At 38.2% G+C, this 18,375-nt stretch overlaps 2 protein-coding genes across 2 annotated transcripts in view; one reads left to right on the top strand and one right to left on the bottom strand.

Annotated features, from left to right (window-relative positions):
- puf (ubiquitinyl hydrolase 1 puf) overlaps nt 1-11,056 on the bottom strand; it is a 61,359-nt gene extending 50,303 nt beyond the window's left edge. Inside the window, 14 exon segments of the mRNA XM_074094506.1 lie at nt 1,071-1,149; nt 2,086-2,213; nt 2,666-2,806; nt 3,439-3,601; nt 4,244-4,358; nt 5,095-5,213; nt 5,480-5,552; nt 5,630-5,708; nt 5,926-6,126; nt 6,944-7,162; nt 9,199-9,470; nt 9,620-10,386; nt 10,638-10,734; nt 10,880-11,056. Of these exon segments, the coding sequence (XP_073950607.1) occupies nt 1,071-1,149; nt 2,086-2,213; nt 2,666-2,806; nt 3,439-3,601; nt 4,244-4,358; nt 5,095-5,213; nt 5,480-5,552; nt 5,630-5,708; nt 5,926-6,126; nt 6,944-7,162; nt 9,199-9,470; nt 9,620-10,386; nt 10,638-10,734; nt 10,880-10,922 (2,496 nt within the window). The 5' untranslated portion in view covers nt 10,923-11,056.
- Nucleotides 11,057-13,426: 2,370 nt separating this feature from the next.
- Alg12 (Alg12 alpha-1,6-mannosyltransferase) lies at nt 13,427-17,974 on the top strand. The gene is made up of 8 exons (XM_074094499.1): nt 13,427-13,658; nt 13,735-13,867; nt 13,992-14,165; nt 14,676-14,829; nt 15,300-15,444; nt 15,731-15,957; nt 16,305-16,445; nt 16,524-17,974. Exons 1-8 carry the CDS (start codon nt 13,533-13,535, stop codon nt 17,716-17,718), a joined length of 2,295 nt encoding a protein of 764 aa, XP_073950600.1. The 5' UTR covers nt 13,427-13,532; the 3' UTR covers nt 17,719-17,974.
- Nucleotides 17,975-18,375: the final 401 nt, after the last annotated feature.

The raw sequence follows: 18,375 nt of genomic DNA, 5'->3' as shown, positions 1-18,375 counted from the left end.
TTGCATTTTTGTTAGGTTTTCTCGATTATTCCATAATAAATCAATGAAAATTAATAATGTTGTCTGATAGAACCCTTCTTAATATATTATGTTATAGACTTTTATTTTCTTTAAAAACCGATCATAAACATTAATTTGTTTATGAGGAATATAAAAGTCTATCAAGAATAATTATTGGAGTAGACACATTAACTTATATATTAAGAAGTGTTCTATCAGACAACATAATTAATTTTCATTCATTTTTTTATGGATTAATCGAGAAAAACTAACAAAAATGCAACGTTGCCAGCTCAGCAGGTATAAGCGCTCTTAAAGCGTAAACCACATATAGGACGGTAGCAGGTAGGATCGAAATTGCGGCGGGCCTGCGGGCTACTCCGAAATTCGAAAATCGAAGTTCGTGTCGTTCCGTCCCTCTGACACTTACACTATTTAATATGAGAGTGAGAGGGGAGGTGCGATACGAAATTCAATTTTCGAATTTCGGAGTAGGCCCTCTCTTTACGTGGCTGTATACGATACGAACAACAACACACCGACGGCGGGTGTGATGATACTGATGATGTTCATATACATAAAAAAGTTCGTAGTAATAGTGCGTGCGTGCGTGTGTGTGTGTGTGTATGTGTGTGTGTCTATCAAAATGGCTTAAAGTGATTTTTACTACGTGCGCTTCAAGGTTTAGACCTATTACCTATTACATGTTTTTACCTATTACCTACTAACTACTTGTCGCTAGCGTTCGTCCTATAAATGTCGAGTACGTTTCTCTCTCCTTCTCAACATGAAAGAGCTCTCTCTCTATATTCAACAGTAGTAACACTGTATGAAGTAAAGATTAATACCGCATTGAAGCATGTACAGTCAGCAACAAAATATAAATACGTTGAAGTGCCAAAAATACGTATACCGGACTTTATTACCTCAACATTAAGGTCGTGTATACATATTTTTTGCACTTTGGCTGTATTCACATCTTCGTTGTAGCATGTACATGCCTGGAGACGTTAGAATTTGTATTTAATTAATTTTAAACATGGTACGATCTTAATACTTTCAAGGCTTACCTGATGCATATCCATTCCGCGTAGCTGTTGAAATGAAGAAAATAACTTTGGCAACAGTCGCAGTGAGACCGCCACAGACCTGTCAAAATAAATAACCGCGTTAAAATAGTCACTAAATATGCAACAACCGCACAAGATCACAAATGGTTTAACCACAAATTATGTTTAGTTTACTAAGGGATCCCCACCAGTAGAGTGTGGTACCTTGGGAGGGCTTAGACTGATTCACGATACAAGGTTTTAAAAAAACTAGTATTACAAATTCTACGATTATCAGACATAACTCTAATCAGCGCTACCAGTTCACGTAGACAGTTCCTTTACAGTATTAAGGTTACAGCTCATTAGAGGCACCCGGCACCCGACCACCACCGCCTCGACTTTCGGCGTCCACTCGTTGTCGACGGGTGGTCCACGGGCGGACGCCGCGTTGACCACGAGTGGACCTCGCGTGGTCCACGAATTTCCTAGTAGTCACTATGGCGGCGAGCAGCGGGCTGTCACCGAGTGGTCCACTCGCCGTCCGCGCGGGGCAACCTCGCGAGTGAGGCGATCCGGTGACGCTACGGAGTTGATATAGTGAGCGCGTACCCATACAAATCCACGTGAAGAATACTAACCGCTCGAGGCGGTCAGGTGCTGGGTGGATATAAGGAGCTCTGACCATTACTCGCTGGACAAAGGGCGCATTTTTGAGAAACAGATGGGAGGCACATATTGACAAGGCTGCATACAATATTAAATTTACAGCTAGAAGACACCAGTGGAAAAATAGCGTGACAAAAAGGAAAATGGGAGTGGGGTGTTTCAACGTCAATCAACTATTTTGCGATGCTGCTTACTAATTCAGTAGTCAGCTATTGAATCTATGTGAAGCGCCTGAGGCCGTATATTGCCTAACGTGTCTGACGCTCGCGATGGCAATCAAAATGACAGTTTTTGTATGCGAAATCTGTCATTTGATTGCGTTCGCGAGCGCCACAAATCGTTAGGCAATACGGCTTTTGAGCCTTACCTGTGATTGGCGAGGTTATCGAGGCAGCCCTCGATGAACTTTATCCTTATAAACTTGTCAGTGCTGAAGCACAGTAATGCGCAAAGCGCTTTTTCTGCCTCCAACGCTAGTCCTTCGCCGAGTTGTTCCTGTAATAATATCAATACAAATTAGAATTGCATCACTTCATTTTTTTTAAGTTAGCTCTTAACTTACGCTCGTAGGGACCTCACAGTTTTGGAGACAGCCCCTGGTCATAATATGACCACGTGTACAGTCGAGTTCATAAACTTGTGAGCAAAACTTTGATCATAAATATCTGAACACGCTTCTACGCTGTTAACAATAGAGTCTGTACCGCACCTCATCGGCGTCAAAGACATAAGTAACAGAGTGTTCTCATTTCATACAACCCTACATAAAACCTACTCTGTGAGGTGAGTAGTACAGTCACGAATCGTACCCTGCTTTGATATACTCTAAACAACCCCCGACCACGTCTGACAGCCAATCCGATTATAATTCCTTTCTAGGTAGAACAGAACAGAATCTGTAGTAGTGTAGTAGGTAGGTCCGTGGCCGAGCTAAGTGGTGTACTCACTATAGCCCCGTCCTGCAACAGGTCCCAGAGCAGCGTGTTGCCGGGCCGGCACACGTCGTCGACGTTGCACGGCAGCGGCGCCGGCGCGGCGGGCGACGGCGGCCGGCCGCCCGCGCCTTGGTACTCCGTCAGACACTGCGCCTAAAAATAATACAACAATAAAGGCTAAACTCGGAGTCTATTTTTAATCTTATATATTTTAAAGAAGCTTTAGTACACAACTCGGATTTTAAAGAAATTGTGAAAAAGGTAAACAACGTTTTAGTGGACACATTATTCTCTCATTACTTTTACTATAAAATATTATCACAGTAACTCTTCGAATAATGCTAACAACGTATTAATTAATTATTCGTTATCCTAAGGGCCTTTGCATACCACGTTTTTTAAACGCGCAGGCAACGCGTATTTGTATCGACACGGGATACATACGCGAATAGCGTCGATGGCGCGGTTGAAAAACGCGGTGTGCAAAGGCTTTGAATCACATTTACAACAGTAATTAACAGTTTTCATTTTATTTCAACTATATACCTGCCATATTGAAAGCATAGTGATGGATTAATTTAAATTTACGACCCAACTCTAGTCTGGTAATCGAAATGTCAGGATTTTACTAAATTCTCACAAGAATTCCCAAAACTTATATCGTGGTCTTTATCTATACGTTGTATGAAGTACAACCGTTGATGTACGTCCTTGGAAAATGTCTTATCTCTTGTGACGACTTTTGTGGTGATACAGGGGGTTTGTTATTAAAGGTAGGTTCATACCTGCGCTGCGAGCCTGGCTAGTTCCTCCTCGCAGGCGGAGTCGTCTTCGTCGAGATCGGGAAGGCGGTGCGAGTGGGGCGAGATGGCCGACGACGCGCTCCCTTCCTCTTCCTCTCCTCGCCGTTTATTGTAACTCTCCATTAGGCGGAGCTCCATTAGTCTCCTGGGAAACAACGTGGTATGAATGCAGCACGGCCACAAGCATGGCAATCTCGCTCTATCCCTAATTTTGGTTAACAGTACAGTATGAGTAGTTTAATAATACATGGTGATTTTTAATACGGTGTTTCACTATTTTGTATATGTTTTATAAATTAAAACTACACAATGCCTGTTATCAAATAGAGAAACAATTTTTAAGCTACCTTTACAAATAACAAACTTATAAAGGTTTGAAATTCAAGATTAGACAGAGACAGACATACTGGCATGTGACGACACACGCTAGTAGCGCCATACTTGCTGCATAGAGAAAAGCGTTTGAGAAAGAGACTGGTATATAGATTTTTCAAAAAATCACTATAAATCTAATTTTCAACCGATTTAAGTTTTCTCTTCGCTAAACACTGTCTGTGCATCTATATTTTCGTAATAATATTAAGATATAGCAAATTCAGGAGTTGTCAAATACCGTATTGTTAAGTCAAGGGACTTTAATTCATGAGCCACCATGGAACCATTTCACAGTAAACGTCATAGTGACATCGCATTAATTAACGAGGAAAATCGTAATGATTTTTTCTTTGTAATGGCTCCATGGTGGCTCATAGTCCTTGACCGTACCGATTTTTAGCAGCACACTCACCTCGCATCAACATTGTCGCAGAGCAGTTGGCAGTGCGCGGTGTCACTTCCCGAGGACTCTTCTTCCACTTCGGACACGGACTCTGCCAAGTCTGCGGTCTTTAGCTGCGCTGCTACTGAACAGAAGGATTATTCATTGGTTGTGCCTTGATTATATCGTATTACAGTAACTCTAAGCGTCAGTTCACAGCAAAACGCGACGCTGCATTTTACATTCAGGCGTTACAACAACGAGTATTCATTTGACGTGTTCTCTCAAAGAAAAATGCAGTACCAACTGACCCTTATATTCGCTTATACGCATATTCGCTATACGCTATAGCGGCTATACTGACCCTTATAAAAATAATTTACTAATAGTTCAAAGCGTCATAGGTTCTAAATTTCACTAACAATGGATGGAAATTGATGAACACGGGGACGAGACCCGGGGTTAGCTTTTTTTAATCTTCCACCGAGTTAAAGCTAGTGGGACAGTAAAAATCTAGGGCCCAACAGTTTTATGACAAAGTAATTGGTATACTGGAAACAACTGGAGGAGGCCTTTGCCAGGAGACATGTAAAATTAAGAGATGTACTATAAAATAAACAGAAAGAAATGGAAAAACAGAATAACTAATTGATACTTTGTCAAATAAAAATGAAACAGATGAATATAAACAGAATATGGCAATAGTATAAAGTATAAAATAAATAAATAAAACCTCTCCCACCACGGCCCGTCACCGAGGGAGAAATGACCACCACCCTCGAGCGTAGAAGCTGGAGGAGGCCCTTGCCAAGAGGCAAACTGAATTGTACCCAATTCAAAATAAAAGGGCTTATTATTATTTTTATAATTGGTATACTGACGGAAATGTCTGGGCTTGGTGGGTTTGTGCCGTTTCTTGTAGAGCTTTTTTTTGCGCGGGCGCAACAGCTCCTCGGCGCCGCTGCTCGCGCTGCCGCTGCTGCCCGCGCGCTTGCTGCGCCTGCGCAGAACACAGCCATGAGATAAGATAAGATAAAGTTTATTGCAGAAAATTGGTACATACAAGATAGTACATAATATGTTATTCACTGTGCGCCAAATTCGGCTTGGGTAAGCATGCAAACAATAAATGTAATATTTTACGTAGATAAAGATAGTTCTTACTAAATTCTACACCTCGTTTCTTTTAACATCAGAAAGAAGAAATCTCAACGTGCTTACAAAAACAAATAGATATGCAAAATTAAGTGCAGATACAATACTCACTTTTGACAGGATTTCAGGGTAGCGCATTCCTTCTTTGTAAGCTCTTCGCCTTCTCGAAGCCACTCTTGTTCAGCTTAAAAGAACATTTCAATATTATTTTCAGCAAGAATATTTATAATCATTTCTAAATCAGTATTAAATGATACTTACCAGTTAGTTCGCGCTGGTGTTTGCTTTGCTTGCGCGGTGTAGGCCCTGCTTCTTCGCCTGACGTGCTTAGTTCCTCACACTACAAGAAACCGAAAATAATAAAACATAATTGAAGAACTACATTTTTAGCAAGACGCACTTTCTCTAATATTTTTTGAGCGAAATCCAACATCTGCGCCTAGGTGAGGAATTCAGAAACTCCTGATCTGGAAACCGTACAGCAGCTAGCCTTAATCATTAAAATTTTATGTTTTTTTAATATTTTTCTAAAATAAAAAAATGAAACAAACACTAACAGGGTCGTCATCGGAGTTAGTCTGGTCCATGGAGACGCTGGCTTCACTAGAGGAGTTGTGGTGCGGCTTGCAAGGCGGCGCGCGCAACGCCGGCTCGTCGGGCGGCGGGGGCGTGGCCAGCGCCACGCCCGCGCCGCTGCCGCCCCCGCCGCCGCCGCGGGACCACATCGCGCGCATCAGCGCTGACGCCAGGTACAAGCTCTGATGGACAGTGTACATAAATAAATATCATGGAACAATGTAAACCAATGAGGGCTATCGCGTATGAATTCGCCACTAGGGGCGCTAGTGTAGCGTGACGTCTCCGAAATGTCAAATCTCATAGTTTTTGGGTGAGCTACGCTGGTTTATTTATAATTAGAATAAATTTGTGAATATTTTGCAATAACTGAAATTAATTACAGCAAATATGTGTTCTGGGGCAATGAATGTCTGTATTTTGAGACAGTTTTGTCTTTCGGAAACCTTTGTCCTCCCTTTTTTCCGAACAAAACGGGGACTATGCAACACTGTGGCATGCTCGATATTTTTATGGCACGGTTTTAAGGTGTCTAAACTTTGTTTTCACGCCCGTAATAACAGACTTTGAAAGCCATACTTAAAAACCTCACGCTACAGTGCGCCATCTAGTGAGACAAAAAACGATAGCCCTCATTGATCTAGCCCTAAGAAAATCTTGTACAACGGATACTGCACAATGTTATATATAAACACCTTCTTTTTGGCAAAAATCTCCCCTTTTTTCCGCCATTCGTCCATATCGAGAGCATGCTCCTGCCTGCCACTTAATGTATATAATTCTTCCGCATTTGTCACCTAAGTCCTCCTACACGACTGGACCTATTTGGATGAAATCTGGTTGTCTAGTTGTCACATTTATGATCATAATAAACAACACGGTTCTAATGACTGCAACTTCTAATGGTCTCACATTTGCGCCCATCAAGATACACACACACACACATACACAACAGTAGGTACTAGCTTTGAAAGCCATTAAGTGAACATTAGGCATTACCTGTTCAGTGTGTTCCTTGGGCGGCAGCGAGCACAGCAGACTATAAAGATGGGCGCAGGGCTTGGGCGCCAACGCTCTGATGAAGCCGGGCAGCAGGTCGTACACCTGGCGGCCGCAGTGCTTCAGCTGCGCCGCCGCCCACACCAGCTCCACGTGCTCGGCCGTCACGCGCCCCTCCACCGCCAGGAACTTTAGGATCATGTGCGACTGCTTGATCACCTGAAGGGAGACAATTCTTTAGTGGGTAGCTCAATTTGCTTTGCTAATATAGTAGAAAATAGTTAGGGCGGCCTCATACATTCGGAATTACGTAAATACATCACACGTACGTTTATTTCAATTCAGAACGCACAGGCCAGCATGCGGAATTCCGAATCAGAGAAAAGTTCCAACGGAAAACTACTGTCCGTATGTAGTTGGTCCATAGATTTGTATGGATTTACTGCGTTCGAAATCCCGAATCGGAAACGGAAACCCGAGTGTATGTGGCGGCCCTTATATATTTTACTAACGTTTACCCGCGGCATCGCACGCGTAAATCATTAGATACCACAGTTGAATTGAAATTCTGGGATTCTACAAAATTCCCATGGGATCTATATCGTAGTTTTTATTGACGTTGCTTTATAAACAAAACAACAGTGCGAAATTTCACGCCTCTAAGCCCAGGCAGCGGTTGTTATTTCGAAATTTTGATAAATTGTAGCATTCATGTATTCCAGATGTCCAGCTATCTACATACCAAATTTCATTCAATTCCGTCCAGCCGTTTTAGCGTGAAGGAGTGACAACCATACACGCACACACACACATACAAACTAATATTAATAGGATAATGTTATTATTAGGCAGATAAGTAGTACTTACTTAGTAGGTGTAAGTATGATGCCCCAAGTAAAATAGGGGTTATTACGCTATTTAAAGCTATGTAACTTCGCGCTACGCTATGTACTACGGATACCAGTCCGCAGCGCGCGGCAGTTCGAACAAAACACAGGTTTTGCGGTCGAGCAGCTTTAAAGCCGCTGTGTGTGTATCATCTGACACCAGAAGAGGTAGGTTGGGTGGCGACAAAGTACAATATATAAACTAAGGATTCCCCACTGCTAATGATTACCCGCTTAAAGAAATATATCATTTTAAATATGCTGTCACTGGCCAAGGAAACCGTAAAATTGAATATAAAAATCGGAGAATAAAATATTGATAGTGCTTTAAGAAAAAAATTACAAATGTTTTGTTGGGACTCCGAGGCAAAAAAAAATTTTAATGAAGTGGGGCGCTGTCTTCGTGAGAGAGGTCTTGACCCCCGCTCTGGATCGTTTCTGGTGCAAAGGTTGTCTATCGCGGTTCAACGCGGCAACGCGGCGAGTGTATTGGGCACCTCTGCACCAGGTATCACGCGGGGCGGTTTATTTGACTGATTATGATTGTATATATCTGTTTTAATTTTAATATCTTGACATTATTAAATATTTTTTTATTTGGCTTTGAATTTAAAAGTAAATACTAATGTTAAGTACGTTTCATTTAAAATCGATTAGAATTCGTTAGATAGAGCTGTAATTACTGTATAGTAAATAAGAAATTGATCACTTGTATTTGTAAAAAAAGAATAATAAATAACTTACTTAAACAAAGGATGTAGTGCTCTATTTGTTACTTCCTATTTGATTATGTTAGTTATGAAATAAATGTTTCTTATTCTTAAGGTGCTTAATGATTAATATTAGGCCATTACTCAAACAAAGACTTGCTTAATGATCATTTTTTAATTATTTTTATTCAATATTCAACTGCTGTTGCATGGATAAGTTAAGACTAAAACTACTTTGGAGTTTTAATGGAATTCTGTATATAATTTTGGCTCATCCCTTGCAGTGGGCATCACTGTACTTTTTAGATGATTTTATTAAATTACATATTTCCTATACTATGCGAATTTTAACTAAAAACTGTTAACACTCCATAGTAGAGTTTGTAAAATCATAAGATATTTAATAGTAATAAATGGTTGGTAGCAACAATTTTTTTTTTGGATGTTGATGTGTCTGGAAATGCCTTATTTGTATACCCTTTATTGTTTTTTTTTTTTAATTTGCCTATTGATGAAATATACAAAGACAAAGCCAAAACTTAAATAAATTCACCTTGCGCCACAGCACAATAAAATTCATATTACAAAAGCAACACCACTTTTCCTTGTTTTTGACTTCAATATTTCTATTTTTCATGATATATTTTAACACACATACCTCAACATGTAAATTGGGTCCAAACAAATGCTCAATGATGTTATTATAAGAGAGCCACACTGCGAGTTGCTGGCCCGCCACCTCGGCATCAGAAGCAGGTTCGCCTGCACATAATTCGTTATGAGCAGCTATGTGAGCATTGATTTGTGCAACACCGGCTAGTCGCATTGTCAGGGTGCTGCTGTTGAAGTATTTAAATGCCAGTTGAAGGCCATCACCATCAAATGTCATTGGAGCATCCAATGGCTCCTTCGCAGCGCCCCACATAAAATCTGTACAGAAAGCACAAAAATCAGTATTTAATAATAGGATATGTTTCGATTAATGCAAACTGTTCACAATAATAATATTTTAATGAGTATGGAAAGGAAGAAAGAATTTACAAAAAAATATCAAGAAAATAAAATTTTAAATTACTTACCAGCCATTGATTTTACTGCAGGTACTCTAAGGTCCTTATCTTCTAGACTGCACATGTACTGTAATATTTTGCTCCTCAGCGGCATGAAAAGTTGTGCCACAGCGCGAAAGTTTAGCCAGAGCTTAAGATTTCCAACTGCTGCCACAATTGAATGTGCTATTGACAATGGGAGGCTGCTGGGCGAAGCATGCTCAAACACAGACGTCATTGCACACACCCCTCCCAGCTTACAAAAGAGACTCACATTTCGCAAAAGGTATGCTGGTATTTCTGTATCGTGCAGGTCACAGTATGAACTTAGATTTGAAATTTCTTGGGCGGACAGATCATCTAAACGGCTCAATGCTGAGTGTTTACACGCTAAATACAAAGGGAAATTGAGGAGGAATATTTTTGAGACAACATGCATGAGTTTCTCTCTTTGCTGTAATGACCATGTGTCAGAATCATCATTAGGTGTCAGAGGTTTCGCTGAAGTGGTGGGTTCTTCTGTAGATTCACCAGACTCTTTGCTGACTTTGGAGTCTTCTGCCCCCACAGGAGCAGCTTCCTCTTTCTGACCATCACTCTTTTCCTCATTGCTAGGTGGGGTGGGTTCTGGGAGTTTTGGTGTGTCCTCAGACTCCTCTGGTGGTGGTGTTTTAGCTGCCGCTATCAACTCATCTTTCAGTAGTTTGAGTTGACACACAGAGAGGCACAGGATGCTCTGTACTACTAGATAGAACCTTTCGAAATTTTTTACATCTCGATAGCAGCACATACATTGCCTAAAACAATATAGATAGTAACAATAACCTTACTACACTAATAAGCCATGAAACCAAAACGATAATAGTAGAAAATACTTTTCGGTTATGGAAAATGGATTTATCTTTTGAACATTTAGAAAGAAAAACAGACATACTGGACTGTAGTAAAAACACAACCAGCCCAATGCTCAGTAGAAATTTACCCATGCCAAAATAATATTACACAAATTATCTGAACAAAGACAATACGAAAAGTTGTACATTCTTACCTCTGAGGCCATGTAATAGTGTAGTTCAACACAGTTTCAAGTTCGAATTGACTTATAGTTGGATATTGAGAAACATCGTCAGTTAGTCTTGCCTCACCTGAAATTACACAAATAATAATGAGTGTGAAAGTAGCAATATAAAACTCATTACTATTTTTGCAAAATTAATAATTATAGTTAATTTCTAAAGTAATAAAAGAAAGCAGAATACAACTACAAAATTTCGAAACAATGTAGCTTACAATTTAGTAAAAGCTGTGAGAACTCGGAACAAACATCACACATTCTTATAGTTTTATGTCAATATTAAGCGAAATATTATTGCAATATTATCGCAATTACGATTTCGTGTGAAAGATTGACCATAATTGATAATTTTCGTCTTAGAAAACGAACACTGCCTTGTATGTCACGGAATCCGTTTCCACCATTGTTGACGATTGTTGTCAAAAAATGCGTTTAGTTACTATACCCATTAAATGGTAAGAGTGGTTAGTGTCCACTCGAAAACTAACTAAAGAAAACTTAAAAAAAAAATCTTCTCACTGATCAATTATGATTGCTCCCCAAATAATTATTATTCTGATTCAACGTGATAAAAATTTTTTGAAATTTTTATATGAAGTAATTAACACCGCAAACTAAACGTAAATTTGACTTTCCTGCCAATTATAACCGCGTACTATTTTTTTCAGCAGGGCTACTACGAAACTCGAAACTCGAAGTTCGTGTCGTGGGGTCCCTCTGACACTTATCCTATTTAATACGAGAGCGAGAGGGACGGTACGATATGAACTTCGAGTTTCGAGGTACGTAGTGGCCCAGCTGGACTATAATGGAATGAGTTAGTATTTTTCTATTTTTCACAAGTTTCACGCAAAAATAAGCAAGTAGTTAGTAACCTGGGCACAGCAGAGGTAAGGGTTATGAAGTAACATTGATACTATAAAACATTAATTAAAATATCCAAATATAACGCTTGACTAGTGTACGACAGACGTTGATCGCAATTATTTCAAAAAGGTGCGGCCACATGCAGCCGCTCGTCGCCCGTTTGCAGCGATGAATTTAGTCACGTGACCCCATTTTAAATGTGGTTTGAATTTCCCGCAACTCAAAAAAGTTGCGTCAAGTCATCGCGTCGAGCAGCAGGGTCAAGATTTGACGATTCCTTAATCTCATTTAGTAGCAGTCGTGGCAGTGGTACAAATGAAAGAAAATAGTAAATGAAAAAAAAAATGACAGTGTTTTTTTGCAAAATTTAAGTTTTTATACCAGCGAGTAAACTCAACATTTTTAGCTTTATCACTATTGGGAGGGTGCGAAGTACTAGGTGGGGGTAATGAAAGCTATCGCAGCGCTCATAGTGGCCAAAATAAGAAATAATCTAGGCTCTGTCATCTGTCATACTCATATGAATCTGTCATTAACAAAGCAATTTGTATAAACTTTATAATTGTTCCAATCGTTTATTTAACTTTTGACAGCTCGAGTAATAATTAAAATAGTGATGCCCTGATGCGTTACTGATTCGATTTCTTTTAACAATTGATTTTATTCATGAAGTTTTAATCGATTTAATACATTCATTTTTTATTTTTGCTCAACATTTTGCATTGTTTTATAAACATTAACAGGTGTTTAAGTTACTTTATCTTACATATTAAAATAAACCATTTATGTTAAGTTAATAGTTATGTTTATCACTTCCGACGGTAAGTTAGTAATTTTATTAATTATGAAGCAGCAAAACTGGACGCGGCAGCGACGCCAGTTTGTTGTCACTCACAACGAGACGCCCGTGGTAGGTATAATTAAAAATAGTATTACAGTGCCTATTTTAGTTGTTTTAAAAGGCATATTAATGTATTTATTATTTTTAAATTAATTTGATACAAAATATATGATCACAATAATTTTAAATGTATGTTTTATTTATAAAATCGATTTACTTCAAAACGGTTTTTAGAGTCTATGGTCATTCATTAAGAGTGGCACATCACTAAGTCGGCGGTACCCGTCCATGAAGTGCGGTATTCTCTGTAGTACATTGTGCCGGAAATTATTGTAAAACTTCACGTGCGTGAACTGTCAAAAGTTAAATAAACGATTGGATTGAACTAGGTACCTAATTTTAGTAATAGATATTTGTGTTATGATGCGAGCTTGAATTATTGAACACTGTCCCTGTTTTGTTCTTAATTCCTCTACATCTCAGACATGTCCAGCAACAATTTTCCTTATGAAACGGTTTGTGGTTATACATTTGTATTGAGTGATACTCACAAAACCGGTCTTCGAAATGATACTCATTTTGATCTGAAAACGATATTTAAATTATGACTAGCGATATAAGAACAATTATATAATTTTACTATTATTGAAAGAAACCAATAAGATAGCTTTTTTTTCGTTTTACAGTAAAAGTACAACTGAACATGAAGTAAACAAACCCTGATATAACGAAAATAAAGAACACTTTTTCAATAAATTTTACTTACCTCATTTAATTTAAATGACCAAAAATGAATTCACAACCTTTTTTGTCCACCCAAATCACGGTATCACAGTAATTTTGTATTATAAATTAATACGTTATAGGTTTAATTTTTGTCACAATGTCGCGATGAAATTTCAAAACATCAGAGCCAAAAAAGTTGTGGCGCTGATGTCGTGCACAGAACCAATACGTCACGTGACCAGACGACGTTGGAAGCGAGCGTCGAGCGACTTGCATGTGGCCGCGCCTTGAAATTTCTCTGTCCGGGTGAATTGACCGGTCCGGTCGGTCTGACAGACGTAAAACGTCAAACGTGTTGATTGACTTGACGTGTGGTTGACGTTTGAGGAGTGCGCTATGGGTTGATTATTTTTGTATTTTTCTGGTATAAAAATATGGCCCGTTTGCTTTATGTCATTGCTAGCTTACATGTTATACTATGTCCATTCACAAAAGTAGAGGAAAGTTTCAATATTCAAGCATTTCACGATATTTTATATCATCGACATAACCTCACACAGGTACAGGAGAAAATCTAATTTTGGAATCTTGTGTGGCATACTTACCAGTATGTAATATTCTAATACATTGCTCCAGTACGACCACAATGAGTTCCCGGGGGTGGTGCCGCGGACATTCATCGGGCCACTTGTTATTTCGGCGTTATCCGCACCTATTGGCGCGCTTTTATATCTCTTTGGAATAAATAAATTCTGGATGCAATATGTCGGTAAGAATATAATAAAAAGGCACATAAACTTTAATATTCCAATTTAACAAATCACTACTTTACAGTGGAAATTTCACTCTTGTTTCATTGAATTAAAGTAGAATTTTGGTCTTTTTTGTTGCAGCACGTCTTACATTAGCATTAACAGTTATCGCAACATGGAGCCGCCTGAGAAACGCCGTGCAAAAACAATATGGAAACACTTTTGCATGGTGGTTCACTCTGGTAACAGTCTCTCAATACCACTTCATGTTCTACATGAGCCGTCCACTACCAAATATTCTGGCATTGCCTCTTGGTGAGTCAAAAACCAGTTTAAAACCTGGATTATTTTTTCTTTATAAGTGGTCATCTCATTGTTTATTTTGCAGTTTATTTTGTTTGATGAATTTGGCCATCAAGTCTTGCAATGAGGCTGGCATAGTCACACTAGTGCATTTAAGACAGAATAAAAAAAAAGAAACATTTGTTTTATTAATTTAGGTACAAACATTTTTGGATCTTTATGATATACTGGAGCAAACAGTATGAGAATAGAAAACTGAGATAAAAAGTACTATAATTTATAAACTTAAAATCAAATTCTTTTATCCTTATAAGTCCTTGAATACTTCATAAAGTACAAATCAATTGTAAGAATAACAGTTGAATGTACTATGTGAAGTACAGATTTTTGAATGAAATAAGTTTATTTAAATTATTTTCAAAATGCTGGGAGTTCTTGGCTCGGCCTGTAGAACTATAGTTAAAAAAAAATCAGGACTTCTGAGGTCATGTTGGCCTATAAAAAAATATTTATCTGTTTCAGTTTTATTAGCATTTGAAGGATGGATGTCTGGCAGTCATAAGCAGTTCCTGATATCAGCTGGAGCGAGCATGATCATATTCAGGGCTGAGCTGGCTGTCTTGTTTGGACTCTTCCTAATAATAGACTTGTATTTTAAAAAGATTGATGTTGTGATGTAAGTGTTTATATTTTGTCACTTTCCACTTGCTCTTTTTCTGCTTTTTCATTAATTTATTGGTGGTAAAACAATGCTAATTTATCCTCCTGTGGCCCAAGTCAAATTTTTGATTTATGAACATGATTATCCCCTCGTATGCAGATGCATGGATGGTAAAATTTAAGGCTATCTTTTTGTATTTTTTTTTAATCAGCAGAATTTGCTCTTATTAAAACAGATGAGACTAGAATCCACTACTTTTAACCCTTCCCGCATAGGAGGGGTTAAGTGACCCCAATTACAATACAAGTAAATCCTATATAAAGGACACTGGGCCCTATTTTTATATTTTGATTTTGATTGTACATTTTAATATTTTCGCCTTTGGGTCAGGTCAGGTGTCATGTATGACTACTGGCTAGATTTAACTAAAAACTACTAGACATAGCTAATTTTTTTTTTTGGTTACACTGTGTTTATGCTTATAGGTTGCTCAAAATAGTAGTTCCTGCTGGTGTGGGACTCGTAGCTCTGACGGTGATAGTGGACTCCATATTCTGGAGACGCCTGCTATGGCCTGAAGCAGAAGTATTTTGGTACAATACAGTACTGAACAAAAGCTCCGATTGGGGTGTATCCTTTTTTAAATAAATCATATATTTGAATACTAGGTAAAGAACTGAATGTAAAGAAAAGATTGTCTTCCATTTTAAAATTTTGACCTATATCCATCTTTTGTTATTTGCTCCAAATACTCCAATAACAATACCGGTCCCCTTTGACTAATGCGCGAGCCTGAAAAAAAAAACAATGCAATAACCAAGTCAAACTTGAAACGAAAATTAAATCAGAATGAAAACTAAACTAATTACTTTAACCACCTATATAAAAAAAAAACAGTACCTTAACAAAAATCCAGACATCTCCATTTCTGTGGTACTTTTATTCGGCTTTGCCCCGTGGTCTCGGGCCCAGCCTGGTGCTGGTCCCGGTGGGCGTGTACCTGGACCGCCGCCTGGTGCCGCTGGCCGCTCCGGCCGTCGTTTACGTGATGCTGTACTCAATCCTGCCTCACAAGGAGCTCAGATTTATCATATACGTGTTCCCTTTGCTCAATATGGCGTCGGCGGGAGCTTGTTCTTATATGTAAGTTATGTTATACAATAAATAACGAGGGATGTATGCGTACAAATAACTTTACAAGCATTGTACCTATTGAAAAGTTATAACCTATGTAACTGTTGTCCTTTTTATTGAATTTCTTTTTATCAAAAACATCCTTAAGTTGTATTTGTACTCCTGCAGCCCAAGTCAAATTTTTGTTTTACGAACATGAAACTTTATGTAATTTGTGAGTTTGATGTCAAATTACAATAAGTCCTATATAAAGAACGCTGTGCGGTAGGAGGTTAAAACTTAACGATTTTGGTTGTCACAAGTTTAGTAGGTACCTATAGTAAATTAAACTTAACTTTTCATGCATATCTTTTCAGATACATGAGACGAACGAAAGCACCTATTTACGAACTGTTGTTCTGGGGTACCATGGTCATAATATTGGGCAATGTGTTACTGTCTATTGCATTTGTGTCCGTCGCTATGACGAATTACCCTGGCGGAGTAGCCATGACCAGGTAAGTGTAACAAATGAAGCACTGTGTGGTAAATAAACCAAATTTGAAATACATATTTAATAAATAATAAACTTACAGATTCCATAAACTTTTGAAGAACGAACCCTTCGTTCACATACATATCAGTAACTTGGCTGCACAAACTGGTGTGACAAGGTTCACAGAGATACATAATCATTGGAAGTACAGTAAGAACGAATCCCTCGAACCTGAACAGTTGCAAGAATACACCCATCTCCTGATAGAAGCTAAAAGCAAATATTCGCCCAACCTCAAAACGTTTACGTACACACATAAAGTTTTGGATAGTATAGACACATTTTCTTCTGTATCTATAAATTACAAATTGTTACCTCCAATTAGAATCAAGACAAGACCAGCACTGTTCATTTTAGAAAGGAAAGATTTCCGAGAATATCCTCAGGGTCACAATGTGCCTTCAATTAAAGAAGTCGAAATGAATGATAAAGATGACACAAAAGAAATTTTAACAGAAGACAGTTTTGTTAATAAAGAGAGTATTGTGAATTTAGAAACGAATTATGTTAACTCTGAAGACACCTTTATTGAACCTTTGATAGGTGATGAAGAACTATCTGAAGATGTGGAACCAATACAAACTAGTATTGAAGAAGAGGCTGATATAGAAACATATGTTCTTCCTATTGATGAACTTGTCATAAAAGATGATAACAAACAAATAGACCAAGAGCCTGCTGAAATCGAAGAATTATTTGAGAAACCCAAAGTAAAGAAAGCTGTTGACGATTTGAAACTTTTGAGAAAAGAAAAGAAACGCAAAGCTATTGCTAAAATTAAATCGGAAACTCGTAAAGAAGTTGTAGCTTCGGCTAAGGAGAAGCTCAGAGAGTTAATGAAACGTCACAAAAAAATTGCAGAAGAACTTTCTGATAGTGTAGTAGCGGAAGTTAAAGCAGAGGATGAAGTCGATGGAAGAGGCGACATACCAGAAATGGAAACCGTCCTTGACAAAACGGTGCCTATTGAAACAGAGCCAATACCAGAACCAGAGAAACTAGAAAAAGAGGCCGAGGCTGAAAACGTTTCTATTGCCGGTGAAACAATAGGTACCAATCAAAACATAGATGATATAGTTGAAGAAGTCATAGCTAGACTTATAGATAGAAAAATATATGATGATAAGACCAAACCAGAAGATATCAAAGCTGAAGACAGGCAGGTAATACAGCAAATTGTGGAAGAAATTCTTGCCGAAAAAATGAATGTTACTAATTTGATCTCGGATATCTAAGCATATGTACGAATTTTACTAGATAATTAAGAGAGAAAGTTATGAATTCAGAGATGAAATAACATAACTCACATCGTTATTCGCTTTTACTACATGCATTTTGTCTGAAACAATAGCTTTTACCCCTTTGTAATAAAGTAAGAATAAAAATGGTAAGAGAAGTCTAGTCACATATCCGAAAACATTGTTGGAAATTTAATATATGATTGTTATTTTTAAGGGTTTTCTTATGTGTAAATAAAACAGATAATTATCACGTGTCATTTATTTATAATTAGCTCCTTATTTTATTACTTATAAATTCAACTTTTGCTTACAACCGAGGTCAATGTTTAATAGTAACGCTAATCAGTCTAGTAAGGCATAAGAAGTACATAACACAGCACAGGTACCACGAGTAGCTCGCAGCTTGAACAATATCATATTCTTGTCTCAGATGTAAACAGTACAAAATGTGACAAGTGTGCTAAATACAAGCATTAAACGTTGTTGAAAGCTTATATGACATTGTGTGTTACAAACAAATGAAACTCCCTGCTGCCGCGCGAGACACTAGTGTCCTTAGGGCTGCATTCCGACTGCAACGTAATTGCCCATACATTTTTCATTGTAGTTCCATTGTAGTCGGCACAACTGTACGCTGGCTGCGATGGAAAT

Source organism: Choristoneura fumiferana, chromosome 11 (assembly GCF_025370935.1).
Source record: "Choristoneura fumiferana chromosome 11, NRCan_CFum_1, whole genome shotgun sequence".
Classification (NCBI taxonomy): Eukaryota; Metazoa; Arthropoda; class Insecta; order Lepidoptera; family Tortricidae; genus Choristoneura; species Choristoneura fumiferana.
The sequence above is the reverse complement of the archived record's forward strand: the minus strand, read 5'-3'. Positions and strand labels throughout refer to the sequence as shown.